We start from the raw sequence: 15,854 nt of genomic DNA, 5'->3' as shown, positions 1-15,854 counted from the left end.
GCACCCTCCTTCACCCCACAGGATGACAAGACCAGTCTAAACAGGAGCTATCTTAAGGAGCCCAGAAATGGCCTGCCTGATAGTTCAATCCTCCTCCTCTTCTCTTCCACTGACATGCTTCCTCCCCTGCCTTCCCAACCTCATGCAAATCTTTTCTACCTACTGCATTGGAAATGTTAATGAATTGGTGAATTTCTGAGAAATAAGAACAAAGCCCTTTTCATTTAGTTAATGGAAATTTTTTACCCAAACATGGGTATATTTGGTAATATTGCAAAGATTGTTTTGGTTTTGAGATGGTCTTATTTTAGCCCAGAGTTTTATGAATGCTACACTACCACTCTACCAATTTATCTGCATGCTTATGAAATGAAGGAAACTTGACTTCTTTACAGGAAAAAGAAATTTAAATCTGTCTTTTGATCTACAGACATAAATACACAGCTGGCTTTTGAAAATAGGGGGGTTTTTCTTTTTTTTTCTCTCTCCATTTTCCTGTTCTTTTTTTGAGACAGCACTTTATTTTTGTACACATGGTTGGCCCAGAACTCAGTATGTAGACCAGGCTGGTCTTAAACCATTGATCTGCCTACCTATGCCTACCAAGTGCTGGCTTTACAGGCATGTGCTACTACCTCTGTTGTTAAAAGTTTATTCTGTAGCAGAGACCACACACACACACACACATTCACACACACACACACACACACACACACACACACACACACACACACACACACACACACACAAATCTGTCCTTCCTCCTACGGTCCCAACTACAAATTAAGATATGATTCCACCCAAGCTCACTCTGAGAAACAAGTGAGTTTATTAAGCTTGCTTACAGAGCAGTGAGTGATGGGTCATCGGAAGGAGTATAGATGGCCATAAAGTAGATACTTGAGAGGGTTTACACCCAACATGGATGGTAACTACTTCAAGATGGCATAGATGGAGCCCCCATCCCTAGTGCTTCTCAGCTGATATACTTGAGGCCTTTCCTAAGGCCGGACACTTAAGGCATAGTTGCACACAACTGATTGAAAGGAAGCCTGTTGAGGGTTCCATGACTCTCTTAAAACATCCTTTTGTGGAAGACCCTCAACAAGCCCAGCTGTTGTAATATTTGCAATTGGAATAATGTTGAATTTATGAGGTAGTGATAGCTTTGCTCAATGGATAGTCTCCTATAATGAACCCAACACAACGTAGCCCAGGCTTGCATCATATTTTTGATCTGTTTCCTTTATCTTCTTCAGTTACCATGACTGATTTAGTTTTTCAGATATGAATTGACCTTAGCTTTTTTTTCTCCTCAAGTTCAGGACACTTTTGCTATCTAATTCCAACAAGAGTATGCCTGAGTCTCCAGACCCATGCCTATCCCCCAAATGTGTAGCCAGCCACCTTCTTCGTATTAGAAATCAGCACAGAGATGACTCAGAGTAAAGGTGCTTGCTGCAAAGCCTAGGGACCTGAGTTCAGTTCCCAGAACCCACATGGTGGAATGGGAAAAAACAACTTCTGGAAATGTCCTCTGTCCTCCACATGAAATCCACGGCACACTCATGCCTCCGCACACAAATGGGTAGACACACATGATCAAGTAAATAAATGTGAAAAAATAATTGCCTGGAAGAATATAGAAAATCAAAATTAACATCGTTGAGTGTTTTCATCGCCACCTGTGTCCCCTCCTAAACTTGGGAGTCTGTCTGATCTCTTATAACACGATTTGGCAGTGCCTTCTGTCAGTGAGCAACTCCAAACACATTTCAAGCTATGCAAACACTGTTTCCTAACATTATTTTGTATCACAATTGTTGTCTGTGGTTTGGAGGTTTGAGAGGCACTTATGTAATTTCTGACTTGGAAAATCATTTAAGTTTTCAAATAATTTCAGATAAGATTTAGGTTGGAACTCAAATGAACATAGATAGCCAAGAAAATTTTCTGGGCCTTTAACATGTCAAGAAGTCAGAACTACATGGAATCGCTAGTGTTGCTGGAGAAAGAAAAAGGTCTTAACTCAAAAGGAGTAGGAAATAGTTTATTCCAGAGTTAAACATGAGTGACCATGTCTGGGAAGACAGATTTAAGATACTGCAAACACCATGCTCCAACATGGTAACACTTGAATGGAGTTTTTATAGTAAAAGAATCAAAGTCATGAATCCAGACACCTTCTGAATATATGGTTTTGGACTAGAGTGTGCAAGTTTCAGCAAATGCTGGAAATCTATTAATGATGGTAGTCTTAGTTGTTTGGGGGAGAAACTGTTTGCTAAGGATACACTTGAAAGGTTTTTGACAGTCATAAGGATTCAAGGATAGGCCTAGTATGCACAAAGCCCTAGATTCTAAACCAACACTGAATAAACCTAACTTGGGTGTCCCGTGCTTGTATATCCAAGATTGATGAGGTAGGGGTGGGAGGGGAAGGAATTTAAGGTTGAGCTTGAAGAAATGTCTCAGTACATAAATCATTTGTCATGTAAGCATAAGGACCTAGGTTCAGTTCTCCAGTATACAACTTGTAACTACTCACACACATGCACACATGCATGAATTACCACAGGCAAGCATGCACTGGACCATGGAAGAGAAGTTTAAGGGGCTGATAAATGGCTCTGTGGTTTAGAGCACTTATTACTCTTACAGGGCACCTGAGTTAAATTCCCAGCACCCACTTGGGTAGCTCACAACTACCTGTAACTCCAGCTCCAAGAGATCTCATGCCCTCTTCTGGCCTCTGTGGGCACTGTATACCCCTACAGAACCCTACACACACACACACACACACACACACACACACACACACACACACACTTTAAAAATAAAACTTTAATTTAAAAAATGTTAAGGTAATCAGCTACACAACATTTTCCATATCAGCTTGGGATACCTGAGGCCCTGTTATCCATAAATAAAAAACAAATAAACAAATGATAAAATATTAATGAAAATGGTATGCTTAGTTCACTGGCAAATGTAGATAACCCCTGGTGCTAGGATTCTAGATGTGTGCTTTCTCCAGACTCTGAAGCTGACTCCAGTGCGCCTTTCATATACAGGAGGTTCCAGCATCTCTTGTTTCCTGTGTCTATCAGAGTGTGTGTGTACCCATGTGTGTGGAAGCTGGGTGATAAGGCAGGGTGCTTAAATGCTTTGTTGCATTATGTTAATTCCTCAGCAGTGCAATCAAATTCATGTCGTAATTAAAGCTGTCAGTTGGAAGGCAAGCCAATCGCTGCGAAAGCACAGCATAACAAATGAACTGAAATGATTCCGCGTGTAGCTATACAATGCTTCACCAGGCATGAAATTAAATAAGTAATTTGATGTTGACATCAGAAATTGAAATGATACCCACTGTTCCCTCATTCAGTCAGACCTGCATAAACAATGGCCAGAGCAAACATGCACAACAAAGCCCTCCTCTCCACCCGCTCCCCAAGTAATGCACAATATATATGCAAAATGAGCATATCAGAGCTTGCTTAGACCTCAAGGATGTAATTTGCTTTGGTATACAACACGAAGATGTGTCGGGAGGGGGCGGGGAAGCAGGAATCTCAGTTTGGAGTGATCCTTCTCCTTCTGGGATAAAACATTTTCAGGAAGCAAGATGAATGAGATCAACAAATCCCCTTGCATTTCTGTCATTCATCCTAAAATGAGTTTGTTTCCTAGAGGCAGGACTCCAGGCTGGTACAATATAACTTGGCTTCTGCCTTTACCTGTTGTAACAAGAGCTAGGGGTACAGAAAATAGGTGACATGGTCACATGGTCAACCACTGATAAATGCAGTCACCATGACTATGGTTGGTGGATTAAACACACACACTCTCCCTCTCTCCCTCTTTCCCTCTGTCCCTATTTCCCTCTCTCCCTCTTTTCCTCTCTCCTCTCTCTCTCTCCCTCCTTCCCTCCCTCTTCTGCTTATAGAATCAAGAGCACAGAAATGTTTTGTTTGTTTATTGATTTTTTTCCTTAATTTAAATCCATATGTGTGTGTATGCAACAGGTACACAGGTGCCCAGGAAGACCAGAAGAGGGAGTTGTGTCCACTGGAGCTGGAGTTCCAGGTGGTTTATGAGTCACCTGATGTGGGTGCTGGGAACTGAACTCGTGTCCTCTGGGAGACCTTAACCACAAAGATCTTGTTTGCTTTACAGCAAGGTTTGTGGGTCCCAGACTTAACATACTATACACGATGTCTCATTCCTCTGAGCTTGCAGGAAACCCCAAGATGAGGAAACTTTGCTTTCGAAATGCTGTGGAGCATTCTGTCTTTGTTGAGGGAGGACACATTCAGGAAATAGTGTCCCCTTCTCCTAGGGTTTGAATGTGAACTGTCCCCCACAGGCTCATGTGTTTGCACACTTGATCTACAGCTGGTGGTGCTGCTTTAGGAGACTGTGGAATGTTTAGAGGTAGAGCCTTTCTCTAGAGGAAGAGTGTTACTAAGGGTGGGTCTTGGTATTGTATAGGTCCCTCGTACTTCTGTCTGTTCTCTGTTTCATGATTGATGTTGCAATGTGATGAGCAACTTCTTTCTAGGAGGGTTGGTTTTTTGAGATAAGGTTTCTCTGTATAACATCTACAGTTGTCCTGGACTTGGCTCTGAGACCAGGCTGGCCTTAAACTCACAAGAGACCTTCCTTCCTCAGCTTCTTGAGTGCTGGGATTAAAGGCATGCGTTTCCACCTCCAATTCCATGAGAAGCAACTTCTGACACCTGCTGTCATGATAAACATTATCCTCAAACTGTGATCGGAAACTAAACCCTCTCTTCTTTAAGTTGATTTTCTCAGGTGGTTTGTCACAGCAATAAGAATAACAACTCAGCTAGGCTGTGATGGCCAATCCCAGCACTCCAGAGGCAGGGGCAGGGGCAGATGGTTCTCTGTGAGTCAGAGGCCTGCCTGGTCTATAGAGAGTTCCAGGACAGCCTTTTCTACACAAAGAAACTCTGTTTTGAAAAGCAATAAATGAATAAACAAACAAATTAATAAAGTAACTCATACAGCTTCTTAGTTCATTATTAACAGAAATATCTGCTATTGGAATTGTCAAAGTTGCCTTAGCATCTTCTTCCTCCAGTAATCAATCTATTTATTTATACATCTTTTCAACCAGTATTTCTGCATTGCGTCTTTGTGCAAGACATGATATGTTGGCACATGTCTCCTCATGCCTGTTGTTTAAAGAGTAGGATATTGGATGGGTAAGTGGAACAGCTAAAGTTAATGATTTTTGAATCAGGTGGGAGATGAGGCCTCTCTGTGGAGGTGATGGCACCCCTAGGGCAAAGCTGCCAAGCTATAATGGAAAGACTGACTTGGCATCAGGTTATTTTCATTTCAAGCTTATTTGGTTCATCCCTTGGTGACAAAGAGGATGACAAAAATTAAATAATTTGTTAAAACAAGTTCTTCAAGAAAGCATATACACACAAAAAAAGATCCAGGCCTGAGCTTCATTTGTAGAGTACTTGCCTGTCATGCATGAGACCCTGGGTTCAATCTCCAGCCCTGTTTAAACCAGGTTTGGTAGTATACTTCTGTTGTCCCAGCAATCAGGAGATGGAAGCAGGAAGATCAAGGCTGTTCTCAACTACACAGACTACACAGAGACCTTGTCTAAAGCCTGGGTAGAGGGCTGGACAAACAATTTAGTTGGTTGAATGATTCCCCAGCATATAGGAAGTTCTGCATTTGACCATTAACATTACATAAATGAGTATAATGGTACATACCTATAATTTCACCCCTGAGGAATTGATGGCAAGCCTAGACCACATGAGAACCTGTCTCAAAAAAGTGGGACAAGGTGGGATCTAGAGAAATGACCAATTAGTTAAAAGAATTCACTACTCTTGCAGCGGACCCAAGTTTGTTTCCCAGCATTCATGTCAGGAAGCTCGAAACTGCCTATAACTCAAGGTCCAAAGGATGCAATACCTTTTTGGTTTCTTCGGGGTACCTGCACACATATAGTACACATAAACTCATACAGACATACATATATACATACATATGGATAATAGTAAGGTATACAAACAACTTCCATATTCATTGTTTGGCTTCTTTTCCCCAAGTACATGATAACCTGACTTCAGTTTAGATTTACTGATTTTTAGTGGTTCACTATGCCAGAGCTGTGGCAGTCTGAATTGATATTATTGAGACAAAAACTGCTTCCCTCTGCCCACGTATTCTTTGCATTTTAGTCAATTAATTATGTTTACAAAATGTCTAATTTTTGCACAGTGCCAAGTGTGTACTACCAAAGTCTTCAGGGAATAAACTGGCAAGTAGGTCATATACCAAAAAGTCATCCAAACCCATTGGGCTTTTTTATTTTCAAGTCAGTCTGGGCTTTTTTTCTCTTGCCTGCCTCTCTGTGGCCACAAAGCCAAATAGCTTGAGACCCAGGCCTTGAATGTCAGGAAGTCAGGGAGGCAGGCTGCCACGTGCCTGTTTAGTCTCAGTGCAGGGCGAAATGCCATCATTAATTCATTACCCAGCTGCCTGTCAAATAAATTGGCAATTATGTCCATCGCAGAAGCTCAGAATCCAGTAAATAGCACGTTAGCATCTCTGAGTCGTTGAGAGATATAAAGGGGAAAATTAAGCAACACGTTCTGTGTATCAGTAGCAGATGACAAGGGGCCTCACAGTCGGGCATGTGATGTCTGGATGAAAAGCTCACAAAGGGCTGCTAATGAGCTGTGTGGATGGGAACATGTTAAAAATTGCTACTGACTTTTCCACTCTGTCTCTGTGCTTTCTCTGCAGAGTTCAGCTCCTTCCAGCTTGGGAACAGGCTACTTCGTAAGTCCATCTCCACTTCCACCTCCGCACCTCGTGTTGCCATCCGTCCACTGCTATAACAAATCCTCATTACAGTGTGAACAAATAACATCTGAGGGATCCTTCTCGCTCCTTGTGAGCACACAGATTTCTGCCCTCTCATTGAGAATTGTTTTATTTTTAAAGGGTTTAACCTGTTGGGCCCTAAGGATCAGGAGGCACCTGCCTAGGTGGGGCACTTAGTATGTTTAGGATATGTGAGGAAACATGATGGGTCTTTCCAGCCCAATTCCATGTTTGCTGGAAGTCAGATTACTTATGGCGGGACCTTCTTCAAGGCACTCCGAAGAGCTTCGATATACAGAGGGACTTCATTTTTGTTCCTCCATTTTGAAGGGAAGTGGCATTCCTTTAGTTTCCTTCACACTCTAGTTGGTATCCCCTATCTAGCTTCTATGACAGTACGCCATAATGTATGTCAAATTCAGGTGCATTATCTCCTTTCGGGTCCATACAGTGTGCCCTTAGGGGAGGGGAGGGGATGGAGGAAACATATTTCTGGGATATTACACTATCTTTCATCCAAAGACAGAGAAATGGTTGCTTCATTAAATTTTTATAACAAAATTATCCTTTGTGGATTCAGTATTCCTTTTCAACATATAAATGAGGAAGAATTACAAACCAAAATTATTTACACAAGATAACATAGCAGTGTTCCAGTTTGTTACAGTATTTACAAGAACTTGATTTAGTTCTGTAGGAACACTTGATACTATAATACCCAAGACTGAACACTACTGCAAACATAGTCAATAAGTACTAATTCAGTGCAGCTGCTTTTAGCTTTGTCCTTCTAAGATGCTAAACATTCTTCTGCTGACCCATTTCTCTTACTGTATTTGTTAAATCATGGAAATAAGCATTGTTTCCATGAATGGTGAGTATTTGCTAAGGTTGGCCAACCCCCCAGCCCCTTGTTCTTAATCTGTCATCCAAGGAAAATGGTAAGGATGCCTCTGGACCTGCATCATACAGTCAGCACAGTTAAGTGTTCAGGGCCTGAATATTCATGCTTACAGAAGGAGCAGGATTCACCCAGCTTCTTGCTTCAGCAGTCGAAAGAACAGACGTGGTCCCATCTGCCATCTCTTCACACCAGGCTGGGTGTGGGTTGAGATGCTGGAAGTAAAATCTGGAGGCTGTTGTGCCTGTTCTCCATGCACAGGCTCTATCCTAACCCCACCTCCTTTTCAGAAATGAAGCCAAAGCCACCACCTTCGACATGTTCTGTTACATCCTGAATAGTCTATTGTTATTTTTTTAATCGTCAGTATAATTGCCATGAAAAGAAGAATGTTAGGAGTGGACATTTTGTTCTAATTTTTTACTTTCTCAGTTCTAAGAATTCTTATTTTTATTTTCTAATGATAATCTGATTAACTGTCGAATCCTTGATTAGGATTTGGAGGTTTTTTTTTTATGCTCAAACAACTTTGGTCAACTTTAAAACTTCTTTATCTTGCTAAAATTGCTTTGGTAAAGTCGACTTACTCTGCTTATCTCAAGAACTGTCATGTTATTAGTGTACATGGAGAAGATGAGTACCAGATGTCTGTTCTGCTCTCAGCTATGATAAAAATGCCCCTCGCAGAATGTGTTTCCAATACTGCATTGTTCTGTTATCACCCTGTGAAATCCTTGGTGGAGTTGCCAAGCCCCCATCAAAACCCAGCTCTCTTTCTAGTGTCATTCCAACAGTATCACACATAATCCTCAATGTCAGGCACTAACTTCCATGTTGGTGAGTTTCTCGCTTTTAAATAGAAATAATGTATTTACAACTTCTGTTATTGCCCATTCCCCAAACATACTGTTTACATTGTGTTCTGTGGTGTGGATGTCAGTATAGCTCTCAGTAAGATGGTAAAGAAGTCACAAGCTCAGTATTAGGTTGAGTCCCCATACTGATTTTTTTCCTCCCTTGTTATTCTCCTTTGACGCACTTTGATATGTGGGTGGAGGGAAATCGCTACAGACGAACTATTTTTTATCATTAAATCATAAACTGTTGGGTTTGGAAAGGCTAAAGTCCCTCATCTTTGGGGGTTACCAACCCAGAACTTTTTAAACACTCTCCCATGCCTCAGTAACCCTCCTCACTCTAGAACCTTCTGTTAGCTCCCATGTCCTGTAGTAGAGATTTTAGTAAACTAAGGTAAAAATCCTTTTGCTATTTCGTAAAACAGTTACTGTAATCCATGCATCCTCAAGTCTATATTTGTGCACATGACGTGTGTCGGAACCTGTGCCTACTCACTCTTGGGCCAATCCAACTGAGTGTACCTTTCTCTCAGTTCTTTGACTGTATTGCTGAAAGGTTTTAAAGAAGTCTTTGTTTTTTATCTGGTTTTATTTGTTTATGTCTTCCTGGTTTTGTGTTCCAAAGATGTCTGCGTAGGTCTGTCAGTTTTCCAATCTATGCAAAAGCAGAAGATTTGAGGGATGGGAACAGCAGTGAAGAGCACTATTTACATAAGCATATTGCAAAGAATTCTTAAAGTAGACAAAATAGAGAAGGGTTGGAACAAACTTTGCACGTTTTGGGGAGGCTTTGAATACTGTGTTATACACACACAGACACACACACACACACACACACACACACACACACACACACACACTCATTGCATACGAATCCCCTACTCAGCTCATATTCTAAATATAAATGAAATTGTAGTCGACTTGGAATCAATTTGCTGTTTTTTTTTTTTCTTTCCTCTTTTGGCAAGCAATCTGAAACTTGTTGGAGTGTGTATAGGGTTTTCTTTTTGTTTTTTAAACGTCAGCTCAGTGAATACATTTTCTGTTTGATTTAAACATTTTTGGATATCTTTTCTTGTGAAACATATACTTGCAATTTCACTCTAAATAATGTGTAATGAAGTATGGAGTGGCAAACCAATTCATGTGACTAGCTGTGTGACCTTGGGCAGGGTGTTTGATATCTTTGTTTCTGCTTTACCTCCCACCTAATAGAATTGTGAATCTTAAACCAAATGACATAGTTAATGTGCACAGAACAGAACTCAATAACAGCAAGTAATAAACTGTACCTTTAAGTTTTTTTTTCTAAAGATTTTTTAAAACTTGTTTTTAATTGTGTGTGTATAAGTGTGTGCACAGCAGTGCTAGTGCCTATATAGTCCTGAAGAGGATCTCCTGGAGCTCCAGTTACAGGTGCTGTGAACTCCTGATGTAGGTGCTAAGAACTGAGCTTGCATTGTCTGCATGGGAAGTATGCATTCTTTTAACCACTGAGTTCTCTCTTCAACCTCTAAGTGCCTTTATTCTTCACACTGCAAATGAGTAGATAAAGTTTGTGTCAAACTATACAGTATTGTGGTGACAAAAGACACCACTAAAAAAAATAGTAACATGAAAGTAGATTTTGTCATTTGTACCCAGAGCCATTCCCTTCCAGGAGCTTTCACAGGGGCCTGGGATTCTGTGTTTGATTGACTGTGTATCATTCACTCTGTGTGGACTTCAGACACAGATGCATTTAGTCTGTCCCCTGGTGATGGTGTCGTTGAAATGACCTCTTTTCTGGGCTGTCTAGGCATGACAGTTGTTCCCTTTAATCTTGTTAATGTTTCTTACCTGTTTTCCCCATGGAGGAATCTTTAAAACACGTCAAGAACATTTAACATGACTGAGGCTTGGGCAGTGAAGGAATGTCTTTTCAGTAATTCAAGTTTTAAAAGATTGGCTGTAGGGTGTGAGTGTTACTCTGTGACAGGAGGTGTGACCACTGTCAGGAGAGAGTGACCACAGGTATGAGGCAACACTTCATCAGATTGGTTTCTCACTGGACCTGGAACTCATGACTGGCTAGGCTGGCTGGCTGCTAAATTCCCACTGTGCTTCCCAGCCCTAGGATTAAAGGCATGACCCACCAAGCCTGGTGTTTTACATGGGTGATTGTTGTGAATTCTGGGCTTCTTGCTTTTGTAAATAACACTTTATCTCTTGATTCATCTTTCCAGCCCCTGTACCTGTAGTCAGGTGACTAGTTTCCTAGCTCTAGAGAAAGGGATGTAAAACCGTCTTAGACCAGGTGAAATATCCTGTGTACTCCTCTGGATAATGCCCAGCCTTCTTACAGTCTTGAGTGTCTGAGGACACTGACCCACTAGCTGGGATCTGGCTTCCCTAACTCCAGTTAACTTCCCTTAATGTTCCAGCTTGCTAATTGTCACACTTTAAGTTGTCTAGGGAAACAATATACTGATGCCGTATGACTTATACTACAGGCAAGGGAGAATTGTAAAATATGACACTTCCTATGATGGACTTTGTGTAATTAGCATTCTTCTGTACATTACTTACTTTGCCCTTCAGAAACAGATTCCTATTGGTGGGGCTTTTGTGGAATTATTTATTCCTTAATTCATTATTAATAATTATTCATTATTAATGGATATTTCAATTTTTTTCATGCTAAAGTTTGCTCTTGTAGAGATATTTGTCCACTGAGAAACTACATGTGTTGGTTTCTCCTATTCTGTAGCTAGATGGTATGGTAAGAGCTTTATTACAGACGACTAAAAGTCCAAAGGGAGATGGATAGGTCACTGCATCAAAAGCTAAATGTAATATTTTATTTTAACCTTTATATTTTTTCATGAAACAGGTTTCAAAACAGATGCCATTAAGTTTATAGATGTATCACATAAATGTTACATACGTTGATATGAAGTATATACCAAGGACCCACAGGTAAGGCTCTGAAGAATTGTTCTGAGTATACACACGCACGCGCGCGCACGCGCACACACACACACACACACACACACACACACACACACACATACATACAATAAGCAGATATAAATCAGCTGTTCTGAAGTTTTAGGACTCATCACTTCACTTAACTGCTTGAAAATACACCACCCTCCCCCATTGTAAATTAGATGCCTCCCTACCCATTTCATGAAAATCTTAGATTTTGGTGAAACACCAAGAGTATGGTGAAGGAGGTTAGAAAACCTACCTGGGGCTTGTTTAAGAGGAGGAGTGCCGTGTTTGAGCCAAGTGTCACATTTTGCTACAGTCAATGCTGACTGTAGACAGCAGTTATTGGAGGCTGGGAGAGTTGGAGACTCTTCACTGACTCCCAGTACTCGCCTTCAGAAGACAAACATTTAAAATGCGTTTTGCTCATATAAAAGTATTTATCCATTTAAAATAGCAGTGTTGTTTTAACCAAAGCACCTTGGCAGCATGTTTTTAGATGCATCACAGTTAATAAACTGTTAGGTCCTGTACACATATACTCAAGAAGACCAGCAAACACCCAAGGACTGGTGCTGAAAGTCCCTTCTAACCCACCTTAATTTGCTTAGCAGAGTAGTGAAGAATTTCTGATATTCCTTTAGGAATTAGCCCTACTAATAGTCATGTAAGTTTCAGTAACCCTTGAATCGGATAGAACAAAAACAAACAAAAGCCATGGCCATCTCTACTGTTACTGCTGCTGATAACTCATGGTGATTTGGGGATGATGGTTGTTTTCAAGTAGGTGACAGTGGTATGTCAGAGCTTGTAAACTGTCACCTCCAAGCATGCTTGGTGTGGAGTTGTAAAGCAGGATGACCTCAGCTCAGAAGCTGCTGTGCAGGACACCCTCTGGTTCTTAAGGAGTACTTAAAAATGCTGCAAGCCAAAGCAGCGCTGGCTCTGTATTCACCAAAGCTCATAAACTCTTATCGAGACAGAGCATGGTGGCTACTTTATGTGTACAACTGAAGGAAATGAGAACCTGAAACACACGGGTAGTATTCCTGGTGTACCTCAAGAACTCACCTCAGTTATGATATGCAGACCCCACCACCCAACTATTCATTTCCATTTTCCAACAAAGATGAATTCTGTTTTACATGTTGTGTATATGTGAGGTGGGTGGAGTTATGCACGTGAATGCAGTTGCCTGAAGAAGCCAGAAGAAAATGTTAGATTCCCTAGAGCTGGAGTGAGGCCGACACCTGATGTGGATGTTAGGAATTGAATTCAAGTTTTCTGCAGTGCTCTTAACCACTAAGCTGTCTCCCCAGACCCTTTATTCCAGTTTCAAACACCAAGATGAGGGTACATGGTGTCTCCCAGACTCTGCCTCATTTCTCTCCATGTTGCTAGAGGGTCCTGCCATAGGTGTAATACTTGTGATACATAGAACATTGCTAATTAGGGAAATTAGGGTTAAACACTATGCTGACAGAGTCACTGGAAGTTAGCATCTCAGCCCTAATCCTAAGTAGTCAAGATACTTAGATCTGTTAGTGTATTCTTCCTGGCCATTGGTCAAATCAGCTTTATTTATCAACCCAAAAAAGCAACACATATTCACAGCATACAGAAGGACATCCCACATCCCTCATGAAAAAGTGGGATCCTAAGTTTGACATGTACAGAGGCATCAAACAGGCACATGTTATTATGATATGAAATGTCAGCCTTGCAGTTTCCTTTGTAATACACACCTGTTATTTTGGTTCCTGTAGCTTTAGAGTTAGAGACATTCTGGGTCATGGGAAATTCACAAGTCACCTTGAGCTACTGCCTGTTGGTGACTCAGAAAGTTGTGTTCTAGGGCTGGAGAGATGGCACAGTGGTTATGGACATTTGCTGCTCTTGCAAAAGCCAAGAGTTTTGTTTCTAACACTCAGATTGAATGAATTACAACCATCTATTATTTCTGCTTTGGGGTATGCAATCCTCTCCTTCTGCTCTCTAAAGTCACCAACTTACACATGCACAGACACACACACACAGACACACACACACAGACACACACACACACACACACACACACACACACACACACACACACACACAAAGAGTATTATGTTTTATTGGTAAAATAAACACCCTGACCAAAAGCTTCTTGGACAGGAAAGGGTTTAATTTACCTTGCAATTTATAGTTCATCAATGAAGGAAACCAAGGCAGGAACTGAAGGAGGACAGGAGCTTGGAGGCAGGAGCTGAAGCAGAAACTATGAGGGAACACTGCTACTTATTGGCCTGCTCCTCATGGCTTGCCCATGACACCTGCTCAGTTATAGCAGTGCCCACAGTGGGTTGGGCACCTCCACATTAGTTATAAATCAAGAACATGCTCCCATAGATCTTTCACAAACAATCTAACACTCTAGTTTGTGTCAAGTTGGCAAATAAATAAATAAAAACAACCTGAAATATTCATAGACATGAATAGAAATCTTTTTAAAAATGTTACCTATTGTGAGGGTAATCTGGCAACTATGATGCTTCCCAGTGAGATTTGATTTGTATTAAACTTTTTTCACAAATGAAATTTATGATTTAATACCTGGATAGTCTATGTATTGCTATGTATGCAATTTTTGTTTATGTGACATATAGCTATTTTAATGTTTTTATTTCTGATTCTGTTCATCAGACTGACTTTATAAATTCAAATTCATCATTTTTCAGTCATAATAGTAATTTCAGTCATAATAATTTACTTATTCTTTATAATTATTATCAAATTTTTTGTGTATATGTGATGTATATTTGTGCATTAGCATGTCATGGTGTGTATGTAGAGAGGAAAATTATGTGTAGCTAGTTGTCTCCTTTTCGTTTACATAGTTTCTGATGATGAAACCACCCTCACCTGCTGAGCCATCTCACCAACTCTGCTTTAAAATAACCAAAAAATATTGTTGGTGGGAGAGTGGGCACATGCTTGTGTGTGCCTTGGCAGGCACATTCAGAGATGACTGTGGAGTGTGTTCTCTTCTTACCTGGATATGGGTTTAGGGGAATAGACCTCAAGCTGTCACTCATCCTCTGGCTAGCTGTGCTTTGCTAGCTGACCCATCCTGCTGGCTCCTTTTTAGTCTTCTACATCAGTGGAAATTTACCTTTAGTTTGTTTTTCATTTTCTGATTTCCAGTCTCCATCGTGGTATGGTTCTATAGTATGGGTAAAATTGTCAACATGAATGTGAATACTAAAGGATGGCCTTGTTGATTGCTGAGTATATTTAGTGCTTTAAACCTCATCTAGGATCATTGTGCTGCCGATTAGTCTGATTAGGAAGATTTAAGTTGTCACATGCATGCCCTTTCTCTTCTTTCAGAATTTCAGTTTCAAATCAGGAAAACGTGTTCACAGCTCACATTTAAAAAAAACTGTTGTGTATTTCACAGATCACCCACAACTTCGTATCCGGAATGAGGTTACTATGCAATTTCGAAGCACTCACAGTTTTCCTGAAGAATTTAAAAACTGGACACGCATACACATGTCTACCAAAACTCTTTGTTTTCTTCTGTTTTGGTTTTGTGGGTTTTCTTTTTTTTTTTTTTTTTTTTTTGCTATCAGAAACTGGGTTGTACTTCATTTGGTTGAGCATTCACCTAGCATGTATGAAGTCTTGGATTCCATTCCTAGCATTGCATAAAGTAGACAAGTTGTGCATACCTTTAACTGTAGTACTTCAGATATGGAGGCAGATGGTCAAGAGCTCACTGTCATCTTGGTGGCAATGCGTGTTAAGGGCCACCTAGTGGTATATGAGAGACCATGTCTTACACATATACACATTATCTAAGCAATATTTGGCAAGTTTCGTCTGTGAAAACATGAGACTGTCTCAGTTTTTTTTTTACTTCCCCATCCAACAGATTATATTAAATATTTATTCTTTATAATAATTTTGAAATTCATATTATTCTCTTGAAGCACAGATTTTTCTCCTGTTGCTTGAAAACTATTCCTGAAGGACAGTATAGGATACTTAATGTAGTCTATTCACTTACAAGTGTATATACTAAAAGTGTTAATTTAGCCTGAAAGCCTTTGCACACTTTTCTTTTGTTGAATGATTTTGTAAGATACCTTATATTGATGTTTTGGGGTTGGTTTTTTGTTTGTTTGTTTGTTTGTTTGTTATTATTGTTTTTAAGACAGGATACTTCTGTGTAAGCCAAGCTGGCCTTGAAC

General features: G+C 40.4%; 1 protein-coding gene across 3 annotated transcripts in view; it reads left to right on the top strand.

The window, feature by feature from the left end:
- Positions 1–15,854, top strand: part of Auts2 (activator of transcription and developmental regulator AUTS2) — a 1,069,576-nt gene that overhangs the window by 475,986 nt on the left and 577,736 nt on the right. For all 3 annotated transcript variants that reach the window (XM_035444351.1, XM_035444352.1, XM_035444350.1), the window contains exon 4: positions 6,805–6,840. In XM_035444351.1, coding sequence (XP_035300242.1) covers positions 6,805–6,840 — 36 coding nt within the window. The remainder of the gene's footprint in view (positions 1–6,804; positions 6,841–15,854) is intronic.

The sequence above is a fragment of the Cricetulus griseus genome, chromosome 4, assembly GCF_003668045.3.
Source record: "Cricetulus griseus strain 17A/GY chromosome 4, alternate assembly CriGri-PICRH-1.0, whole genome shotgun sequence".
Lineage (NCBI taxonomy): Eukaryota > Metazoa > Chordata > Mammalia > Rodentia > Cricetidae > Cricetulus > Cricetulus griseus.
Note: the sequence above shows the minus strand (reverse complement) of the source record. Positions and strands in the feature narration are given on the sequence as shown.